At 38.7% G+C, this 14,366-nt stretch overlaps 1 protein-coding gene across 1 annotated transcript; it reads right to left on the bottom strand.

The window, feature by feature from the left end:
• Positions 1-7,736: 7,736 nt before the first annotated feature.
• Positions 7,737-13,716, bottom strand: LOC108793280 (cholesterol 7-alpha-monooxygenase). The gene is made up of 6 exons (XM_018564190.1): positions 13,637-13,716; positions 12,467-12,707; positions 10,311-10,912; positions 10,098-10,228; positions 8,731-8,909; positions 7,737-8,036 (listed from the first exon to the last, which is right to left on the bottom strand). Exons 1-6 carry the CDS (start codon positions 13,714-13,716, stop codon positions 7,737-7,739), a joined length of 1,533 nt encoding a protein of 510 aa, XP_018419692.1.
• Positions 13,717-14,366: the final 650 nt, after the last annotated feature.

Below are 14,366 nucleotides of genomic sequence, written 5' to 3'. Positions count from 1 at the left end.
GTTACATTAACAGGATTATTCACAAAAGGGTGAAGAGTTTGGAGAAGGTAGGAGAAGTGAACAATCTAGGCCAAATTAGCTGATTTGGAAAAATTCTCCAATTCAGTTCACTTTCCAGTTCAGCTATGTTGTCCTAGATTGTTCACTTCTCCTGCCTTCTCCAAACGCTTCACCCTTTTGTGAATAACCCTGAAAGATTCAAAAGGACAGACAGAGGAAGAGCTAAAGGGCATCCAATTGGGCATTATTCTAGTGCAAGTTTAAGTGTGAAAAAAATTGATTGGTTGCAACAAGCCACACAATTAGTTTTCCTGTTAATTTTTTTATTCAGATACAGATTTGTTTATTTATTTTATTTTTTTACAGCCACAAACCATGCAGGTATTTTCAGTAAAGAACTAGATGCAGAATGCAGCCATGCATAGCAACCAATCAGAATACAATTATTACTGATCTGTCATTAAAAGTGAAGTCTGATTGGCTGGCTGCTTTTGTACTTCAGATCTGCTTTCTGCAGTGCCCTATCGAATAGTACCACAATATTATATTAAAAGTTTGTACAGTGTAATATTTGGTGGCAACACTATTTACCTCGTAATTACACATCTTATGTAATTCAGAGCCAGCTGGACCAATTTCAAAATAAGTATACAACGTTGGACTGTTTATTGACAGTAGATTATAATGTCTGCCAGCAGAGCAATGTTTGAAGTGACCCTCGCTCAGATATTTGTATTTCTGTGTTTGAATGTATTGGTAAAGTCTAATCTGAAACAAGCAATCAATGTATGACGTTTATTTTAGCCTTGTATGAAGGCTTGAACTCCTGTAAACTATCTTTCAAGGTTGATGAACTAGATGAGATTTGAAAATACAGACAAGAGACCCTGTGCTTCACTAATTGATTCAAAATGAACAATTTATCTGACTATTTACAAAATCTCTGTTTATTATACTTATCGGGGACAGAAGCTTTACTTCAATACCTAAAAAAAATGGGCCTTAAAGTGGACCTTTACCCCCTTCCACTAAAAATCACATCAGAATGCAACTCTGCATGCTGATTTTAAATCATATTTCATTCATTCATTCATTCATTCTACATTCATTATTTAAACAAACTTGTTTTTCATTTATTTACAAATAGAGTGTATCTACTTCCTGTTCCACTTCTGGCACAAATTACATAATGTGCCCAAGCGTTGCATCCTGGGAAGGTTACATCAGCAGAGTATTGCTGGGAAATCTCATCTGAAATGTCTTTAGCGATTTCCTTTGAGATCTCACGAGATCTCAGGGAAAGGCATGGTCACATGTCTTAGTCACATGTGTCATGGTTCCAGGAAGTAAAGGGAGAGCTAGTAACCTGCCCTTAGTTAACATGGCCACTGTGACAAGAATGAAGAAGTAAATAAAAATAAGGTATGCAAAGAATAAAAAGCCGGCAATTATCTAGAAGTATGTGTTTGTAGATTGTCATTGCTAAACATTTGTAAAGGTGTGTTTGTTGTTATTCTAAAGATATGGGTAAAGTTCTTCTTTAAGGAAACTTCGACATGTGTCAGCACATCCAAAAATATGTAATTAATTTGAAAAAAGACCTGTGTAAATTGCACATTTGTTTTTTGTTTTTAATGAATTTTTAATGGTGCTGGGACACAGCACAAGTTTTAGAAACAGGCACTTTTAAAAACAATGAGGGGAATTTATCAAAACTGGAGCAGACAAAATCTGGAGCAGCTGTGCATGGAAACCAATCAGCTTCTCTCTTTCATTTTCAAATCTTAACTGAACAAGCTGAAGAGAGAAGCTGATTGGTTGCACTAGGCAACTGCTCCAGATGTTCTCTGCTCCAGTTTTGATAAATTCCCCTCAATGTTTTTTGTGTGCATTGCATTCTTTTGCGACATGACAAACATGCTGTGTCACATGTCACATAAGTGTAAACCTGACCTGAATCATTTAATTTATCATAGTGTAAAGAACATTGATTTACTTCACACTGTCAATATCACAGATCCTTCCAACTTGATACAAAGTTCAATTCAACTCCTTTTAAATTTAGGCCGTCTGTAAATATGATCCCTACCAGCAAGAAGGTGGTGGTGGAAACTGATGTGATTGTTATTTTGTTACCCCTTATGCTTGACTGCTAAATGTGAAGTATTTGAGTTCCATGATTATGAAAGGCTAAAGACCCATTTACATCACTGTGTGTATTAACACAGGCTTACACTAATGTGTTGTGTGTTGATGCATGTTATGCTAAGGTATCCTATTTACTGGGCAATTAAGAAGGCTCCAGACATGGAAAAACATACCTGCACTATTTTTTAGCAATGCAGTGTACCCAGGGCTGGATTTACTCTCTCTGCTGCCCCAAGGCCAGGTTCCTCAATGCCTGTTAATAGACAGCCACTTGCCTACTGACAGCTTGCCAGTCTATTTAATAGATTCCATTAAATCTCTATCACCTCCAAGGTGATTACAGGCTTTAATGCTGCGTGTAAAAGATGCTGATGTTTCCATGCAGTGTTGGAGTAGAGCAGGGGTCTCAAACTCAATCCACTCGGGGGCCACTGGACAAATTTTCTTCTCCCATTGCCAAATTTCATATTTCAAAATATGATGTAACTATATACAGTACCAGTGTTAATGTCTGCGTGTGTTTATAATGTCTGTATGTGTGTTTGTGATGTTTTCATTGTATGCAACATCATTATATTTTTTTGTGATGCTTTGTGTGTATTGTCAGGATTTTTGTGAGTGATGTGGTTATGTATGTTAATGTTTCTGTGTGTGTCACATCAGTATGTATACATGTGTATGTGTGTGCAGTGTCAGTATGTGTGTGTGTGTGTGTGTGTGTGTATTTTTCCCACACAGATTTTAATTGTAATCATAGAGGACAAACAGATTCACACATTTGTTCACCCACAGAAATACGCACACAGAGAAATACACACATCCCCACACAAACATAGAAATACAAACACACACACACAGAAATATGCACAGAGACAGAAAATAAGCACACAGAGAAATATGCACACACAGAAATACGCACCCCTCCCCCCCACACACACACTAATACTCAGACAATAATACACCACAACCAGAAATACACACACTAATACACACACAATGATGCCCCATCAGGGGCTGACTGGCAACTTTTAGCCCAGGGGGCAAGTACAACCCAGAGGCCCATGGTGCGGCAAAACGGCCCCCTCCCGCTCTGCCTCTTCCCCGCATTCTCGTTTCTGAGGCCACGCCTCCTTCGTCAGAACCAATAGGGAGAGTTGAACACGGTGGGCTAAGCTCTTTCACAATTTCATCTATGTATGCCTGTAAAAATTCTACCTTTGTGAGTATGGTTTCACTTGTTTAAAACCCATTTCATTAAAAAGTTTTTACGCAATCTTTTGTTTCTTTCACATTATAGAGCACCATGTGGGGGGTGGCGGCCGGGTGCAGGTGGCAGCGGCCGGGGGTCAAGGGGCCGTTCGCGGTGGCATCAGAGAGGCCCGGGGGGCAATTGCCACCCTGCCCCCTGGCCCAGTCCGCCCCTGTGCCCCATTCACACCTGTAAGTTTAGGTGTAATTATGGATTTCTGCGTCAGGAATTCCTAATCTGGCGTCTACAATTGGCAGCTGTCACCCATTCAAGTTAATGATCAGGTGACAGCCGCTGCATGTAAACACCGGAACACCGCATCTAATAGTATGTGGTACGATTATCACTCTGCATGGATGCATTGACCGTGCATCCATAGAGAGTAGTTGATTACTAGCCACATGTAATCATATCACATACCATTACACGCGTGTCCAGCATTTACATGCAGTGGCTGTCACCTGATCATTAACTTGAACAGGTGACAGCAGCCGCTTGTAAATGCCAGATTCGGGATTCCTGCTGTAGGAAAATGCTAATTCCTGGTGCAGAAATCCCTAATCACACCTAAACTTGCAAGTATGAATGGGGCCTAATACACACATACAGACACACGCACACACACATAGAGAGATACAGCCCTACACACACACACATACACATACACACACAAACAGGCAATAATGCAGAATAATAATACATAAAATAAAAGACAGAGCCCCATCACCTGCACATTCCCGGGTGATCCAGTGGTTGATTAGTAAAGTCTGACTTTACTAATCCTTCCTATTTGCCGGAGCTCAGAACTGTCAGAGCTCCGGCCGAAAGGAATTACTGAGTACAGGAGCTGACAGGAGCAGCTTACAGTCTGCATTTGACAGAGATGCAGACCATGTAGCTGTTCCCACAAGTCAGGTACCACGTGCCTGACTTGACAGCCAGCTCTGGACCAAATGGTACCAGTTCATGGCTGGAATTGGCCCGTGGGCCGGTACTTGGAGAACCCTGGAGTAGAGGCTGTGCCGCCTCTCTACTCTCTGCCGCCCCCCGAGGTCATGGCCTCGGTGGCCTTGTGGGGAATCCAGCCCTGAGAGCATCAACACACACACAACATTCACATCTGTGCCTTGTAGTTTGCCATAGCGCAGGTGTATTTTTTAAATTATATATCTGCCTTAGAGTGCTATTCAAAATAAATAGCTATGCACATGCAAGCATTACATATTATCACTGTTATCACACATCATACAAGTAGCAAGTGTTACTGTGCATTGAAATAATGTGCATTAAATGAAAGTTAGCACACACGGAAAGGTATAAATAAACCCTATATGGCAGTGCAACAAGCCCAAATTATGTGTAAAGTTTCCAATCAATAATTTCTGAGGAGGAGCTACAGTACTCCCCAGTATCCATGTCACAAGTGAGATCTGCACTCCAACACACACACAAAACACAACTTACTCCCCAGTATTCATGTCACAAGCAAGATCTGCACTCTTACACACAAACACCACTCACCCCCCAGTATTCATGTCACAAGTGAGATCTGCATTCTGCCCCACAAACACAACTCACTCCCTAGTGTCCATGTCACAAGTGAGATCTGCACTCTGACACAAAAACACAACTCCCTCCCCAGTATCCATGTCACAAGCAAAATCTGCACTCTACCTTGGAATATAGTAGTATACGAACAGACTGCACTATCCAGAGAATTCCAATACTTCAGACTTTATTGAAATTCACAGCAAATCCAATATAACAGTGAATAAAAGTGTATAAAGCAGCAAATACCAGCACTGCACACCCCCAACCAGCTACAACCTCTCACATGTTTCACCCGTAGGCTTATTCATAGAGGCCTCCATTAATAAGCCTACCGGTGAAACATGTGAGAGGTTGTAGCTGGTTGGGGGTGTGCAGTGCTGGTATTTGCTGCTTTATACACTTTTATTCACTGTCTTTCCCATGATTGTGATTCCTACTGAACCAGACTGAGAGACCATTTAAAGGCTCAGGAACCCTTTGCAGGTGTTATGGCTTAATTAGCTGATTAGAGTGGGACCCTTTGAGCATAGAATATTGCACCTTTTCACAATATTCTGCACTCCAAAACACACGCACAGCTCACTCCCCGGCATCCATGTCAAAGGTGAGATCTGCACTCCGACACACACACACACACACACACAGCTCACTCCCCGGTATCCAGATCTGCCACAATATAACCGATGCTATCTTTCTCACACTGCTAATGTGTTACTTCATAACCAGTAGAACCACATGATAAAAACATAAAATCCTAAACCTCTGCTTCTTTCTCTCTCTGCACTACCATGGTGTAAGATGTTGTTTTGGTCAGGTAACACAACTGTGATTTTATGGCTTTTTCCCCCCTCCGCAGTCATACATCACTGTGTATCTAGTAGCTTATGGATTATCCATGCATCTCTAAAAACAGTGCCTCGTGCATCTCTATTGTCCACAGTGCTTCATTTCTCTCTGCTACACACAATGCCTTATATTTTTATGCAGTGTGTTATAGTTCTGTTACACACCTTATTTTATACAGTGTTTCATGGTTCTGTATTTTAGTTGCACTGAGGTTGCCACATGCAGAAGTTTGGTGGTGTGCTGCCATTCTACACCGTAGAAGCCTGAATTGAACTATTGGCTATATAGTCCAGCTTCCATATGCATTTATTATGCAGTTTACCTTGGTGCTAAAGGTCTTTTACTATTCAGATGTGAACAAGCACACAAGAAGAACAATATAGCACTGAGATCTTACACTGCATGCCAAATGAGAGTCCACTACTTTATTTTTTTACACATTACTAATGGCCTAAAGCCACAGTACAGTAGTACTGATTTATGTATATTAGGGTACACATTATTTTAAGTGTTGCAGTTATTTTAAACAAAATGTTGATTTTTTAAGGTCGATACACAGAAAATCTGCCTAGTGGCTATTTTATGTCCTGGGATTATCTGGTTTTGCTTATAATGCCACGGAGTAAGGATGTAAGCAAGTATATATCTCCATTCTCTATAAGAACCTGGCTCCCTTTTCCATTGCCATTGCAGATGGAAGGACCTGAGAACTGTTTTGACAACCGAGGCCCTTGATTTAATGTTTGAATTGACCTAATTTAAAGGAAATGTATAGTGTATATGGATATATTTTCTTTATATTTAATTTATTATGGTCAAGAATATTTATTCTTGTTAAGTAAACACAAAGTATAACATATTAATATTTTGCATCTACATCTCCAGTCATCAAGTGCAGATTTGCATTCCTTTTCACATACTTAAGTATCTGCCATATGCTTTACTAAAATCAGTTTCTTTACCTCAAGGTGAAATTTTCAGACAGTACTGGATAAGTCAGATCAATGACACAATCCCTATCCCCCTCCTTCCCAACCTTGCTTGCCTGTTTAGATGGGCTTGACTATGTTTCAGGTAAAAAGAGAGATGTAGCCTGCCCTCCATGGTTTACAGCACCTGTGCCCGCGTCATTTGTGGATAGGCATCAACATCACAGGCTTGGACAACATTAGAGCACCTCTCCTCCCATTTACACCCTCAGCAGCCCAAATGAAAAGGCCTCCAATTGCAAATCCCTGCCTGCTCTGTTTAGACAGGCCAAATGAATGTATTAAAGTATAGGGTATGTATTTTGCCAAACAATATCAGAATGAGGTTCTACATATACTGGCCATGCACTGCAATTGTCAAGCTGGCTTCACATTCCAAATTTCTCCAGCTGCACACTACTTTATTAACTTTTCCACCGTACATAGTTACATAGTATTTAAGGTTGAATAAAGGCAAAAGGTCCATCATGTTCAACCCATTGTGTGTGTGCATGTGATTCTGCATGTGTATGCGTTACCACAAAATACATCTTACATTTTTTTAATTAAAAAAAAAGATTTATTTACACATATATGTATTACATAATAATAGCATGATAGTAATCTAAGTATACCGTTTAGTAATTCTACAGTGTGAAGTAAAACAGTGGAACATAAATGCTCTATAATATTTAATTTGTTTTCTGTGACATACAATTTTTTTATACAGAATTAGGTCACAATATACAGTACAATGCATTTACTAGTTAAGTCCATCGAGAACAAGTCCTTGGTTTAACATTTGGATGCTTATGAAGGAAATGACCAATTAATATTGACAATATGATTTATAGTTAAAACACTATAAAAGGCTACAGAGAAATTGTATTCTTTTGCACTGAGTGCAATAACCAGTTTTCAGAACTAATTACAATATTTACAAAGCTGCTACTGATTATGTCAGGTAGTTGTGCTTAGAAGACTTTTAATCGATATCTAAAATCTACATCATAAGTTGGCTGCAGAATTCCCAGGCCTGCTCGGGATTCATCCAGTGGTGGGGTCTTGGAAGTTTTATCAACAATCTCCATGTCAAGGTAGGAAAGCAACAAGATAATTAACTGCTTGATCTCATAGACTGCAAACTGACGGCCAGGGCACTTGGTTTTTCCTGACCCAAACGGTATGTAGTAATACTTTAGTTTCTTTCCTCTCAGGTAAAAGTTGGTCTTTTCTTTCCCATTTTCATCCAGGTAGCGATCGTATTTGAATGTCTAAGGATCAAACATATAAGTATATATGAGTATAAGATTCAAATGCCCCTATACAAGGGTCTGCAGTAAAAAGTTCACTGAGCAAGATAAATGCACAGAGTAACCCAAAGCAATAAACCAGGTCCCAGTTTACTAAAGAAGAACATGAGTAGGTAATAGGTAGAATAAAATCCATTTTTTTGCTGGTTAGTGTGAGTTTGCTTTTTGCCTAGCCATAAACATGAAATGACTGACCTGATCAGGGTAATTTTTAGATTAGGAGTATACATAGTGCTATGAAAAACAAAATGATACATCAAAGGGGAACTTCCCTGATGTGGCCATAAATTCTGTTATAATGCTCCACCTGTGCTGACCTATCCCCTAACCCTAACCCAATGATCAGAACTAGGTTGGAACTCATGGGCAGTGAGTATTGCAACACTGGTAATGCTAATGTGTGTTACACAGTTTGGCTCTAAAAATACCATTGAGCACACATAATGCATATGAATTTGTAAGTGATTAAAGCTGAACTCCAGCCACAAAACTTACATTTAAAAAAAATCTCCAACAGCCACAAAGGATATAAATCTACTTTCTGTGCACCAAGTGCCTTCGCAAACCCAGCTTTTACATAGGCATAGCACAATCAGTTTTCTAGAATACTGGGGCACATGAAACCTCAAATTACACTATTTTCTGTATTACTTACCATGGGATCTTCATAAATTTCAGGGTCCAGATGTACTGTCTGTGGGTAAAGTGCTACAATGTCATCTTTGCGGATGTTGTATGCCCCAATATCATCTAGTTTTAAAACAAAGTCCTCTTTGGCCACTCTTATGTTCATTGATGCACTGGATAGCCTCATTGATTCTTTAATAATGCTATCTGTGAATGAAAGACCACAACAAATACATTTTTACATTTTCAGAATTGTTTTAGAAATATCTCTGATGGTGCATATATTCTTCAGGAATAAGGGACACATATATTGCAGGATCCATGAGGTTATAGGGTCTCAGCATGTACCTGCTGCTTCTGTTTGCATGTTGCACTTTAAAGGGTAGTGATTTCTTATTTATTTACTATTGTCACATCTAAAAAATATAATTTTACAATATGTTTCTTTTCTTTTAGTCAGATACATAGAAAATATTGCATATGAATATTTTTTTTTTAATTTTCATATTTGACTACAGGTGAGGCACTTGGCTTCTTTTCACATGTTTTTGTGGACCACTATCTGCTGAAAAAAAAGTCTGTTGTCTACAGACCTCAATAACATCAATTTAAAAACCTGTAAACTTTATACACAATTTAAAATAAAATCGACCCAAAACATTACATAATCCCTTTAAATGTTGTATTGATAAAGCAGCACTTGTCCTGTAACCACATTCCTTTTTTCAGATCCTACAGAATCCAGGAGCGGCACAGAGACCATGGGAGTCAGCGGCAGCATGGGTGAGTGGAGGAGACCTGCAGTGAATGACACTGCATAGGCTGCAGCCATGTAATCAATATACATACAAAGCAGACACTAAGCAGGTGAAAAAAAGTATGGGGATTCTTTATTGTATGTGTATAAACTTGTATTTTAAAGGTCGGATTTACACTTCGGCGTTGTGGTGCCAATATGTTTGAATGTCACATCAGTACACTAAGGCAATGCACCTGCATTGTAGTGCACCGCAACATGCAGCAACACAGAGTTGTGCATTGCCATGCTCTGCATTCCAAAAAAAAGGGTCATGTGTGATTTTATGCATGTTAGGGTGCATTGACAGCCCATTCATTTTGAATAGGCTGCCTTAATGCAACCCACATTAGTGCAACATGATGCACTTTAATCCAGTAAACAGGCCCTTAGTGTTGGGGCATGGAAGGTTAAAAAGTATGAGAAAACCTCTGTTCATTATGTAAACTATCAACATAATTTCACGGGGTCCAGTAATGTATCTAGTAATTTGAGTCAGAGAAGTGTTTATTATGACTTTTGCTATTAACTGACCATTATTATTTGTATTATAACTATAATTATAATTGGAATGTTGCATATATGCTATTTAACCATACCTAAGACACACATGTCCTCCAGATGCTCCCGATTTAGGACCATGAAGCCGTTATTCAATGAAACTTTCTGATTAGTTTGTTCCAAGACCCGTTTGATTTCTTCAGTTGCCGCCTTCATTGCTTTTGGGCACCTGGTAAAATAGGTCAAAATATAATCCATATAGATCATAGGAGGGAAAAGAGAGTGGATTATTGCTATGTTTGTAGTATTACCTGAGGATATTGTAGACAGTCCAGAATGTTGCTGGGAGTGTGTTAGCTTGGGAAGCCCAGAGTATTGCCACGAGGGTCTTTGCCTTTTCTGAGTCATTCAGGGTAGTAGTATCATTCATCAACATCCTGTAGAGGACGAGGTCGGAGATATTGTTTCTTTGCTTGACTTTCTCTGCAGAGAACTCTTTGGCCAGATTCTCTCTGGCACTGTGTGCAGTTTTAAATACATGAATTGGCAGGCCTGCTACGAGGGCAGGAAAAATTTTGTCAAACTCTTTGAAGTTTTCAAAAGCGTTAAGAATCAAAGTTCTCTCTGCTTCATGTCTAGCGAGGTTCTCCTTTGCATTCATTTTTTTGCCAAAAATAGTGAAGTACCCGGCTTCAAACATTACACGGTTACAGAAGGCATAGAGGCCGCCAGTTATCCAGTCATTGTTGTTTTCTTTAGATGCACTGTTATGCAATAGGGTGAGTTGAAGATTCTCCATCATAGATGAAATAAGAGAATCCAGGGCACCACCCTGCAAGGATTTTGCTAATATTTCATGCACATTTTCCGATGTGTTGCCATCTATAGGGTCCATACTTCTGTGCCCAAAAACCTAACACAAGGCAAAACAGATTTTACCTTAGTAAGACATTTTACATGTATAATTTTAACAGCACCAAAGCAGTTTTTTAAACTTATTAGAACATTCTCAGTCAATTAGCTATATGTTCAAAATAATCTGAAGACAAAAACACATATGTCACCAACAGCAACAAATAAGCTATTGGCCTAAAAAAAAAAAAAAAAGAGAAACTGATCAGTTTCTATGGACTTAACATAGATTTCTTCCTTTACACACCTTACAGTCATGTAACTTAGCAATATCCAGATCACATAAACAGTGAAATAATTAGCCGGTTATATATAGGTTGAGCCATCTTTGTCTGCACTGGTTCTTTTTAAACAATAAAGAACAACATAGAGGATGGCATTGCTAGTATTCCATTAAAATGCAAGTGGAGCTTCTTTGTCAACTATTTAGTTGGCAGAAAGTATAGACATGAAGTCAGTACAGTGGATGGATTAGATGAGGGGTGTCCAACCCCAGGCTTTGGAGGGGCGGGATACAACTGATTTTTGTTTTTAAGCTGCAGCTACACTGAAGCTTTAGAACCTCAGGTTTTATTGCTATCTGTTTTTCCCTTGGAGAGATGCCACTTCCTGTTTTGATGGCACATCAGATAGTGAAAAGAAATCTTTTGAATGGGGGAAAATACAAAAGTAACAACCTGATAGTGGTTCTAATTTCTAACCCTTTGCCATTTTGTCCAATCGCAAAAAAAATAAAAATAAAATTTTCTGCCATTCTGCGCTATTTCTGTATGTTGTAGGTTGTAGTATATGTAATATTTTGTACAATTTGTTTTTTTTTTATGATTTACAGGGAATATTGTGGATAAAATGCATCAATATAAAAAATATGGCGGTTGAATATAGTTGAATCTCCTGCAGCTACTTCCTGTCTACACTGTTGCACTCCAGTGCTGGCTGCATGTAATGTTTGGGGCAGGTTTCCTGATGGTGACAACAGTGGACCATGCCTATGTAATGTGTGTTAAAATGACCACTTGTAGTCTCCATTGGAAGGCCTTGTGAAAAGGGTAAAAATATAGGAACTCAATTGGGGACAGAGTTTTGTCAACTGATAACAGGAAGTGCCTGACTGCATGGCAGGATTACAAGTTGTATTTTTAATCAAATCTTCAAAAATATTGAAAATGACTTTTTTACCTTGATTTTCTATTGACATGTTAAAGCTTTTATGAGATGTTAGAGATTAGGTTTACGTACATTTTAAGCTTTCATTAGTCAGAATAGGGGCAAGTGCAACAGCAGCCCACACTTTCCCTTAGGTAGCTAAGCTAACTCTATTACTTTAGAAACATGTATATGTAACCATAAAATTCTGCAGAACCATAGAAAAAATTGACAATTGAATTATCAGTCTTTCACAGTGAATACCGTAAAGGTTTTATTTTATGATGTGTTATGGTAATTTGTAAACCTAACACTAGTAGCTTGATAGTCTTATAAACTCATTTTATAATATGTGTAAACTACTGGATGTCACACATGATAAAACAAAATACAACAATGTATACTGTACCTTGGATGATGTTGAGAAGTGAAATTTCATCCAGTCGAACTGTCGCCCCTGCCGCATCATTGAGTTATATGCAAAAGGGCAAGTGACAAAATGAATGTATTGTCCAGCTATCTTGCAGGTGAAGATGTCACCCAATTTCTTTTGCCTTGATCTGAGAAACTCGAGAGGGTTAGCCCCAAACTGCAAGGCGCATCCCATATAGGGAATGAGCCCATTTTCTAAGGGTGGTTCACCTGGCCGCCTGCAATGACAGAAACAGATGCATATATATCCAGTTATTACTTGTTACAGCTTTGTATAACATTACAGCGTTATCATACGATTTGGTTTGACATGTGCTTTATTTACTCTCTTGGCATCATACTGCTGTGAAACTCATTGTGTTCTGACCATCACACAGTAGATCAAACTAAGAACAAAAATCAAATATTTGAAAAAGAAGGCTATGCAGGGTTATTGGCAGATACACTGTTAAAGGCTTTTTTCTTGCTGAGTTATTGATACATTTTTTAAAGTGACTCTAAACTCAGGTGTTAAATCTTAAAAATACATTCAAGTACCCTAACTATTAACAATGCTGGACGTTATTTGTGTATCACTCAGCTATAGATCCTCAAATCATCTCTGAATTTGTGCTGACACTGTCCTTTCTTCTGGAGGGTGGCTACTTTGGTTCCCCATGGTCTCTGTTTGTGTTGTAAAGTAGCCACAGCTCCAAATTTGCTCCTGTGATGGTCTACAATCTCAATACAAAATTAGTAAACTAAACAGGAGTAAGCTTGGAGCGGTGGCTACTTTACAACACACACAGGGACCATGGGGAACAAAAGTAGCCACCCCCCAAAAGGAAGGACAGTGTCAGCAACAATTCAGAGATGATTACATGATCACACATTTGTGATACACAAATAAGCTACAGATTAGGTACTTGAATGCATTTTTAAGATTTAACTCCTTTTAGTGTCACTTTAAGCCACATTATATATCTGTCTTCATTTGCATTTGTTTAAAATAAAAAATGAAAAATGTATCTTGCAACAATGTCCACAATCAGTTTACTGTACCTGTTTAGAAATGCTCTTCTAGCTATGTCAATATGTCAAGAAAACACACTGCCATTATCAACTTTAAAACAAACATAAGCCTAATTGAGGATTTTTTGCCTCTTACCGTCTTCTTATGCCAACAATAAGCCAGAGAAAACAGCACAGAGCCACAACCGCTCCCCATATCAATGATATTGTCAGCATCTTTTAAGATGATGGAGTCTCAAGATGGAGCACACTTTCAGCTGTGAGCTAAGAGCAATGCTGAGAGGTAGAAAAGTGGTCACCACTTATATACCCATTGCAGGGTAGTTGGCTGTATAGAAAATGAACTCAAGTAACCAAGAAAAGGTATTGATTAACCTCTCAGCCAATAGGAAGCTCTCGTTCAGCTCTGTACTCCTGTGCAGGTATCTGTAAAAATCAGAAAAAAAAAAAAAAGAACCATCATAGAGTTAGCCTTGACCGTTGTCCTGAGGTATGGATGAGGTTCCAGAGTAAGCAAAGAGTTGTAATAGTAGATAATCTGAAGGTCTCTGGGTGTGTTTAGGTCTTTCACACAAGCATACCAGCTGCTGACTATAGGTCAAGTTCACTGGTTACTGACGAGCATGTACTTGTCAGTATTTATCTTGTGTTCTTTCCCAACTCAGTCGTAGCAATGCAGTAATACTGTGAAAGGAGAACGTTAAGTATTTCACCTGTGATTTTGTGAAGAAAAGTGGAAACATAAATTGCTAAAGTATATCTAAAGCCAAAACTTTAATTTTTCTAGTTTTGGATATAGGAGTAGGGAATGGGTAAAGTATATCTGGAGACAATTTTTCCATTTTGTATATAGTAGGTAAGGGTTA

This window comes from Nanorana parkeri, unplaced genomic scaffold (genome assembly GCF_000935625.1).
Source record: "Nanorana parkeri isolate BGI_ZX_2015 unplaced genomic scaffold, ASM93562v1 scaffold732, whole genome shotgun sequence".
Lineage (NCBI taxonomy): Eukaryota > Metazoa > Chordata > Amphibia > Anura > Dicroglossidae > Nanorana > Nanorana parkeri.
This window is presented reverse-complemented; position numbering and strand designations above follow the sequence as displayed.